The 10323-nt window shown below is 37.6% G+C and overlaps 1 protein-coding gene across 1 annotated transcript; it reads left to right on the forward strand.

Moving 5' to 3' along the window:
• The first annotated feature begins 3582 nt into the window (after nt 1-3582).
• On the forward strand, nt 3583-4197 carry LOC137809523 (uncharacterized). The gene has a single exon (XM_068610631.1). The coding sequence runs from the start codon at nt 3583-3585 to the stop codon at nt 4195-4197; it is 615 nt and encodes a 204-aa protein (XP_068466732.1).
• Nucleotides 4198-10323: the final 6126 nt, after the last annotated feature.

The raw sequence follows: 10323 nt of genomic DNA on the forward strand, positions 1-10323 counted from the left end.
GGAATCCTGCAAACTTCAAAAGTGTCAATCATGGTTCTAATGTGTCTTTCCCATATCAACTTGTCTATTCTCGATGGCAAGAACCTTAACCAGTGGTGTATGAAAAAGGGTGTAATCTTTGTTTTCCAATAAGTGTAAGAAATTACAAAGAATGATATTCAAGAAGTGGATAGTGCTACCAAGGAACAAAGAGAAGTTTACAAGGAGTGCAAGAAGGAAGATGGTAAAACTCTCTTCTTGATCCACCAATAAATGGATTATGTCAATTTTAAGAAGATATCTTTAGCCAATTCAGCAAAGGTTGACTGCGTTCTGGATAAGTCACATGGAGGTGCTGATAAAATCAGGAAAGTGAAGCTTCAATCCCTTCGCAAACAATGAGTTGTTCATGACTGATCAAGAGTAGGAGATTACTCCAACAAAATTCAAGTGTTAGTCAACTAAATGAAGGCTTGTAGTGAGAAGCGTTTATATCAACAAATAGTGAACAATGTTTTGAGAACTTTGAAGCGTTAGTCAGACCACATTGCGGTGGCAATTAAGGAATCAAAAGATCTTAAAAAGATGAAGGTGGAGGAACTAAAAAATTCCCCTGAAGCTCGTGAACTGGGGCTTTTTGACAGAAGTACTAAGAGTGTTTTGGTTCAGAATTTGTAGGCACAATCTTCTCAAAGAAATGGTGGGGCCACCAAAATACAAGGGAGGGCGGAAGAAAAAGGTGGAAAATTTTGGTAAAGATCCAAACTGATTCTAAAATAAGATTTTTTATGTCAAAAATGATGATCAATCCATACTTAATTTGGCTGAACACGGTCATCACTTCTGAAATATTCTAAACTTTAAAATAAGTGCAGCCTGAGTAATTCATCCTTTGGGATCTTCTCCATTAAACCTGGGAAATTTTATCTTCTTGACTACCATGATTGGTAAAATTTCCTTCCTTGTGGCTGCAACTCTAATCTTTCTGCACCAATAACAGTCTCTGCATCTCAAAGAGAAGCCTCTCTTTGCATCCATTCTCTCCTCCATATGCCCCATGTTGGTTAATAATTCTTTCCCTTGTATCTACCCACTCACACATCTTAGCCATTATAAACCCACTGACCTCAATAAATTCACTTTCTTTTTGCTGGAAACTTTATATAAATAAGTGCAGTTTTGTAAAATTGAGTTAAGCTTATACACTTTTTAAGATGATACTATTGAGGTTTGTTGATTTTATCATGTCATCCACTATCGGAGCACTTGTACTCGGTGTAAATGGAGTATTAGAGATCTCACATCAATATTATTAAAATAGAATCTATTGTACTACCCACTATAGGACCATCTATAACTTTCTAATCTCATACTCAAGATATTGAATCCTTGGTATGAGAGGGTGTGTTAAGAATTTCATATCATTTAAAGATATGATCAAATTACGGTGTATAAGTAGATAGAAACATCACCTTATAAGTAAGGTTTGTGAAGCTGAATTAAGCTTAAAATCCACTTTTTAAGACTTTTGATCTAAGAAGTTATAACCACAGCTGTGCACTTGCATTCTTATCCTAAATTAAACACTATGCACTAATTACCATTCCACAATGTATAACTGCCACTCACACTGTTATTAAATTAAATATTGCAAGGCATAAATGCCATTACACGCCCTCTTCTGGAATAAAATTTCCAAATAGGGGTTCTCCGAGCATTATTTCCAGTGAAAATATAGGAACCTACCCTTACAATGCAATCCATTGCTAAAGAACAAGAAAGACAATAACATATAAATCATTACTTGTAACCGGAGCAGTTCCTTGAATGTACTGATTTCTCTCAATCCTATGGTAAATTTGGTCATAATATGTCCTGGGAATACCAAACAAATTTATCAAAACCAATAGCCAAAGATAAAATTTCATTCAATAAGACTCGAGGCAGTATTATCTATTTTCATAAGAAGTACATGGGTTAAAAAATTATGGCAGAGAGTAAACAAATCAAACATGCTTTAGAATACTTCAGCATATTTCCTAGCCCCTTTACTGGTTTAAAAGTTAAAAGTATCTTGCGAGCAATAGAGCATACAAAGCAACAATATTATATGACTAGTTACACTAAACCTAATTTTCATTTGGAAGACAAGGCCAGTGGGAGGGAAAGACCCACAAGGCTTACCTCCTAAAGCAATAAAATGAGGATCATTGGGCCCTCCTCCAAAGTTTTCTATGGCACTTGCAAATGCGATGTCCCCATCACATGCCTCTCCAAGACCTTCCCTAAAAAGTGTTAAGAATACGAGGCAATTAGTTTTAGAATGCAAGAACTGTGGCTATATAATCAGCCATTGTTGTCAAAATTATTCCTTGATCAGATCAAGTATCATGAAACAAATTGTTATAGTTGCAATAAATGTAGGTAGTATCCAACAACAAAATTCCTTTTTTAAAGAATCTCACAGGTCACACAAAGCAAGAAACCATTTGGCATTAACTTTCTTTCTCCTAGTTCCGGCTCGATTTTCTGATTCGACTTGTACTAAAGACGTTATGCGACCACTCTGTTTGAGGATACTTTTACTCGTACATCCAAAAGTTGAAAACTTTCCAGAGTTATATTGAGCTCAAATTTTTTTTAGATATGCTTTAAAATATTTTGGTCAAACCATGAAGCAATTAGTACAAAATATATTTTTTAGCTACTTGGTTGTTTGAAAACTTTTAGGGATAGAAGAAGCATAATATAAGAATCTCAGTATAAGGTAACTCTTCGCTCTTGGCACATTTGCTTGCTTAATGTCATACTTATCACAACATCAACCAACCTAAGACACAAGAACTAGTGTTGCTTAAATAAACGGCATGTATTAAATAAAAGATAGAAACCTGACAGAATTTAAACAACCATACCCTTTCGCTAAATTATGTTAAACTATTTAGTGGCTTACTACACTTATCGTTAAGGCCTCTGCTGAAAAAGGGAAGTAAGTAAGCTTTTGTGTTATCATGAGTCCTTATTACCGAACAAAATCATTATTAGACTTAATTAGACTTAATTACAGGAATATAATCACTATTAATGAGTCTATAATTAGACTTAATTATAGGAATATAATCACTATTAATGGGTCTATAATTAGTCTTAATTACAGATGTTATGTTAGAAAAAGAATCTGTACGGTTCTAATGCTATGGTTATATATATGTATCATTGTTATAGATGAAAGACAGATTGAATAAAACAGAAAATATTCTTTCATGGTATCATAGCACAAAACTCTGATACCCGACAAACACAAAGCAAAGGCAACGGTGCACAACCATGGCAGATGCACCAGAAAAGAATAATGCCAACAAAGCAGAGCACGAAGGAGGAGGAGGTGCTAAGAAGACCTACTCGCCATATGATCTCAACGCGAGTGACAATCCCGGAAACATAATCACGCAAGTCCAATTGCGCGGAGAAAATTACGACGAATGGGCAAGAGCAGTAAAGATCTCGCTTCGTGCCCGGAGAAAATGGGGCTTCATTGATGGAACACATATCCAACCAGAGGATGAGGCACCCGACCTTGAAGATTGGTGGACCGTGCAGTCCATGATTGTCTCTTGGATTCTAAACACCATTGAACCAAGCTTACGATCCACAGTAGCATATGCTGAGACTGCACATAACTTGTGGGAAGACATTAAAGAAAGATTCTCGGTCGTGAATGGACCTAGAATTCAACAACTAAGGTCGGACTTGTCAAGATGCAAGCAGGAGGGAATGGTGGTGGCAACTTACTTTGGAAAATTGAAGGTCCTTTGGGATGAGCTTGCTAACAGTGACAAAATTTCATCTTGTACGTGTGGTGGATGCAAGTGTGGGATTGGTGCTCAGTTGGAAAAACGAAGGGAGGAGGAGAAAGTTCATCAACTCCTTATGGGGTTGGATGACGCAAGCTACGGGACAGTAAGATCAAACATTCTGGCCTCAGACCCATTGTCGTCTCTGAACCGCGTATATGCTATGTTGGTACAAGAAGAAAGAGTGAGAATGATGGCCAAATCAACGGAAGAAAGGGGGTTGGTCGTGGGTCTCGCGATGCAGGCCAACTACAAAGAAAAAGGGCGTGGAGATATGGTAGAAAAATTAATGACGTGCAGTCATTGCGGTAAAAATGGTCACAACATGAAGGGATGCTTCCAATTGATCGGATATCCCGAATGATGGGGTGACAGACCAAAAAGTGAAGGCAAATGGAACGGCGGGGACGCCAAGGGATGCGAAACAAAGGTAACCCGACACGTGCAAATGTGGCACACGCTAGTGGAAGCAACAGTCAAGCCAACAATGACGACAAGAAACTTGAGATGGCAGGTCTGACCAATGAACAATGGAAGGTACTAGTTGATATGATCAGCAAACAAAAATCAAATGAATCAGAGAAAATGACTGGTAAGAGCATTTGGGATTTGTGGATTATTGACAGTGGGGCATCAAACCATATGACCGGGTCACTGGAAAATTTGAGTGAAAAGGAAACTATACAAGGGTGCCCCGTAGGGTTACCCGATGGTGAACGTGTTCTAGCTTGCGAATAGTGACTCTTGAAGAAGGACTTGAATTGAAAAATGTCCTTTATGTTCCCAAATTAAAATGCAATTTACTTTCAGTACCTCAATTGACGGATGAAGAAAATTGTGTTGTAACATTCACTGATAAATTGTGTATTATACAGGACCGCACTTCGAGGACGCTGATTGGAGCAGGTGAACGGAAAGATGGGCTTTATTTGTATCGTGGGGTACGGAAGACTCAAGCATGTCATGTCAAGATGGAAAATCAACTAGCACTTTGGCACCAAAGATTAGGACATCCGTCATTTAAGATTGTGCAAATGCTTCCTGATATAAGTGGGAAATGTACTCGTGATGAGTTGAATAAAGTTTGTGAAGTTTGTGAAAAATCGAAACAAACGAGAGATAAGTTTTTCTAAAGTGCGCATCAAGCTTTGAATATTTTTGATTTAATTCATTGTGACTTATGGGGTCCTTATAAAACTCCTTCATCCTGTGGTGACAATTGTGGATGATTGTTCACGGGCAGTTTGGATCTATTTGTTAAAAGAAAAAACAGAGGTATCAGTGACTTTGAAAAAAAATTTCACACTCGTTGAGAGGCAATACAACAAATGTGTTAAAATGGTTCGCTCTGACAATGGAACCGAATTCATGTGTCTAAAACAATATTTCATTCAACAACGTATCCTTCACCAAACTTCCTGTGTCGGGACCCCGCAACAAAATGGACGCGTCGAACGCAAGCATCGGCATATTCTGAATGTTGCTTGGTCATTACGGTTTCAAGGCAATCTTCCCATTAAATTTTGGGGGGAATGCGTTTTGACTGCAGGCTACTTAATCAATCTCACACCATCCTCCATTCTAAAAGGAAAAACCCCTTATGAAGTGATCCATGGATGTGTACCCAGTTACGCGCACTTACGAGTATTTGGTTCATTATGTTATGCTCATAATCAAAATAGACAGCGGGATAAATTTGATAGTCGTAGCCGAAAATGTGTGCTTGTCGGGTATCCATATGGCCAAAAAGGATGGAAATTATTTGATTTGGAAACAGAAACTTTCTTTGTCTCTCGTGATGTACATTTTTTCGAAAATAAATTTCCATATTTTGAAGCCAAAAAGATGGACACTGCACCACCATTGCAAAACCCAATTATTGCCAACTCTTTAGAAACTGGAACGGACCCACATTTTCTTCATGAAGTTGCCTCCTCAAACCTAGATGAATGCATCGTCAACCAACCCATTGCATCTCCCATCCCAGCCAAGGAGGATGCTACCCTCACAGATGACTTCGACCACACTATCAACGACTCCGATCCGTGTATAGAAGCCTCGACGCTACCCGCGGATCCACCGCCGCGTCCGACGGAGACGGCGCCGTCGGTTTCTTCACCACCGCTAACGGCCGCGGTTCCCCTTGGGCGAGGGCATCGCGCGAAGCTGCCTTCCGTACGGTTACGCGATTTTGTCGCAGCCACCACGATACTGTCAAGCCCCTCTGTTCCGTCACCTCCTTCAACAGAATCCTCAGGTGTTTCGTATCCTATACATGATTTTGTGAATTGTGATTCCTTTTCTAAACATCATCAAAGTTTTCTTGCCTCTTTACACACCGAGCAGGAACCCCTGTTCTTTTCTCAAGCGGTCCGAGAACCCCGGTGGCGTGATGCTATGGCACAGGAGATTCATGCTCTCGAACTCAATGACACCTGGAAACTCACCGCTCTCCCTCCTGGAAAGAAGGCACTTGGGTGTAAATGGATCTACAAAATCAAATACAACTCGGATGGAACAATTGAAAGATTCAAGGCTCGATTGGTAATTCTTGGCAATCATCAAGTGGAGGGTTTGGATTACAACGAGACGTTTTCTCCTGTCGTAAAGACGGTAACCATTCGCACAACTCTAGCAGTAGCAGCCACAAAAGATTGGGAGCTTCATCAGATGGACGTTCACAATGCGTTTCTCCATGGTGATCTTGATGATGAGGTTTATATGAAACTCCCTCCTGGCTTCCAAGAATCTCAACCAGGGGCAGTGTGCAAGCTTCAAAAGTCTCTATATGGCCTCCGACAGGCCCTCAGGTGTTGGTTTGCTAAACTATCTTCTTCTCTCACTCGTTACGGCTTCCAACAATCCCCGAAGGATCATTCCCTGTTTACTCTCAATAATAATGACATACAGTTGGTTGTGCTAGTCTACGTTGATGATCTTGTGATTGCAGGGAATAATGGTACTGTCATCCAATGTTTTAAAGGCTACTTAAATCAATGCTTTCATATGAAAGATTTAGGCCGCCTCAAGTACTTCCTGGGGGTTGAAGTTGCTCGCTCCCCCAACGGAATCTTCCTTTGTCAGAGGAAATATGCCTTAGATATCATTACTGAAGTCGGATTGTTGGGTGCGAAGCCCGCCACTACACCATGTGAAGAAAATCACAAATTGAGCTCCGCTACTGGTTCTTTTCTTTCTGACCCGGCTACTTATCGTAGACTTGTTGGGAGGTTAATTTATCTGTGTTTCACTCGACCTGACCTTGCCTACAGTGTCCAAGCTTTATCTCAATTTATGCAAAATCCACGCTCCGAGCATTGGCAAGCTGCTCTTCGTGTTGTTCGATATTTAAAGGGGCATCCTGGACAAGGAATACTCCTACCTCGAGAGAACAACTTACAACTCTTTGGGTGGTGTGATTCTGATTGGGCAAGTTGTCAACTGACACGGAAATCTCTCACCGGATGGTTTATTCAACTCGGCACTTCCCCAATTTCTTGGAAAACCCAGAAACAACAAACGGTTTCTGCCTCCTCTGCCGAGGCTGAATATCGATCAATGGCTAAGACCACCCGAGAATTAAAGTGGATTAAAGACATTCTCGCTTCTCTACATGTTCCTCATCCTGACCCAATTCATCTTTATTGTGATAGTCAAGCAACACTTCACATTGCTAAAAACCCGGTCTTCCACGAACGCACCAAACACATTGAAGTTGACTGCCACCTTGTTCGAGATGAAATCATTCACAAGCGCCTTCTTCCATCCTATGTGCCCACACATACACAACTAGCTGACCTTTTCACCAAAGCTCTCGGTGCTAAAAAGTTTGGAGCCATCTTGGTCAAGTTGGGCATTCAAGACTTACGTGCTCCAACTTGAAGGGATATTACCGGACAAAATCTTAGACTTAATTAGACTTAATTACAGGAATATAATCACTAATGAGTCTATAATTAGACTTAATTATAGGAATATAATCACTATTAATGGGTCTATAATTAGTCTTAATTACAGATGTTATGTTAGAAAAAGAATATGTACGGTTCTGATAGAGAACTAAAGTTATGTTTGAGTAAACTTATAAAAAAAATTTGTGTTGTTTGGTAATTTTGAAGAGGAAACCTAATTAGTGTTTCCCGATGATATTAGGAAATTTTAAAAAACGAGGAAGATGAGTTAAAATATTTTAACTATAATAATTAAAATACTCTTATTTATGTTTTGAAATTTAAAATTTAACATAATAAAGTAAATTAGTTTTTGAAACCCTTTCTCTCCCCTCCCCACCAAACAAGAAAATGGCTACCACTCCATTAAAATAGTTTTTCTCCACACCTTCCAACCAAACATCATAATGCATAATTAAAATTTCACTCCAACTATTATTTCCTTCACTGACTTCCGTTCCGTTCAAATCTCTCTCCTTCCCTCTTTTCTTTCTTTCAAACCAAGAAATCCCTATAAGAAAATAAAATGTATTGAACTTCTCCAATAAACTAAAATCAATTTACTGACCATAGTTGTAAAGATATTAGGCAAGACAAGCCTTCATTAAAAATTTAAGTACATGAAAAAGCTAAATTTATTTTACCATTTTACCTTATCTACTTTTTCTAAAAGTAAATGAAAAGTTTATCCAAACATTATCAAACGTCTAAATTCAAATTAACAACGAGATGAATGCGAATAAAACTCACGTGTACTTTCAATATCCTTTATTATTAGTTGACATAGATTTTTTTTATTATTATTAGAAGTTTTGAAACTAGGTGAAAAATGTTCTGAAACTATGTATTTTACAAGCGGATAAAGTAGAGAAAGCAAGAGAAAAATAATATTTTCTTTATTTATTTATTTGATTATGGGTAAAATTCTACAGGGAACTCTATCTTCTTATTGTTTTCTATGCAATAGTAAGGCTTCCGATGACGAATAGAAACTCCATCTGCAGGTGCTACTTGAGCAAAATTGTTGTTTACAATCCATCTTCTTTGTCTAACTGGTGTCACAAACATCCTCGTCTGCCACGTGACACTGTATATATCGTACAACCATGGATGTAATGAGTTGTGATACCTCTCCCAAATATTCATATACTTGATATTAATGTATAAATTTCGTTCTTTGGCCAAATCTTCATGTTCTAGAGGAAGTAAGAATTGTGACGAACAACCTCTCGATCTTGATCGTTCTCGTGAAAGGGTTGACATTTTTTAGAAAATCGGTAGTACATATATTATTTGCTCCTATAAAATAAATGATTTGAGATGGATAAAAAATATGAGTCAATTTAAGAGCAACATCCTCATGAGCATTCTTAGCATCTCTTTTACTCTTTTCTCTCTTCTAAGAAAGATAAGTTTGCATATATACCAGTATCATCTTTGTATTTGTACGAAAGGAAACGAATTCTAACTGGAATGTAAGGATGTGACGTGACCATGGATTTAAATTAATGTTTTTCAAATTACAAGATAATTATGTAGGGATCAGTAATCATGAGATTCTATCATTATTAAATTAATTACGTATAATTGCGTACAATATCGTACAATAATTAAATACAATAATTGTGTATAATGTACAGTGCCATAATGTACTCCTAAAGGGTAAGACAGACCATAATCTTTATGAATAACGAAAGAAAGAGAACAATATCAAGAATCATCTTTATCGAGAAAGAAACTAACGTATTTGCTACCGCGGTAAGTTTTAAATCATGCATATGTAAAGACCATTAAAATTAAGTAAATAGGAAAACAACCAAACCTGGAAGAAGGACCTGCATTCCCATCATCGAGTTTTAGAAATTTCATATCTGCTTCTTCTGAAGAAAATATGGCCAAGAAGAGAGTTACAAAAATGAGACGTTCAATAAGAAAGGAAAGAAAGAAGAAAAAAAAGCTATTCGTAATGTTACCTTTGATAATTATTATTTCCTTAATTTGAACAACAACGGCTATTCAAAGCAAAACACAATTTTCAAGTTAAAACTTAGTGTCACGAATTCAAAGAAATAAAGGAAACATGCACAATATAGCATTGATTGATGATATGAGGTGATTATAAAACTAATATAACATAATTGACTTTATGTGGTGGTTGTGTCGCTGTGTATATGAGACATAACCTAATATATTTAAGAGATATTCTTTAATGAAAACATACTTTTTTTTAGAAGGATATCCACGAAGGATATGATGAACTAAAATACCATCTGGGACGAATATTTCATATCGATAATATTCAACTTTCATATCGATAATATTCAACCTGAGAGCCTATTGGGAGGATGGCACTGGGAAGCGTTGGTGTCCGTTGCTAGTTGTACAAATAAAAACATATCTACTAGATGAAATATCAGGAGGAACACATTCACGATGAACAAAGTCCTTCAAATTATAGTAAGTTGAATCAGAAGTATGACTCTGAGGTCGTGCTTTAAAGCCCTCTCACTATAATATCTAGTATCCCATCTATATATACG

This window comes from Phaseolus vulgaris, chromosome 2, assembly GCF_000499845.2.
Source record: "Phaseolus vulgaris cultivar G19833 chromosome 2, P. vulgaris v2.0, whole genome shotgun sequence".
In the NCBI taxonomy this organism is placed as follows: Eukaryota; Viridiplantae; Streptophyta; class Magnoliopsida; order Fabales; family Fabaceae; genus Phaseolus; species Phaseolus vulgaris.

Excerpts from the sequence above, each read along its gene's own strand:
- LOC137809523 (XM_068610631.1), top strand. The coding sequence starts at position 3,583 with ATGATTGTCTCTTGGATTCTAAACACCATTGAACCAAGCTTACGATCC.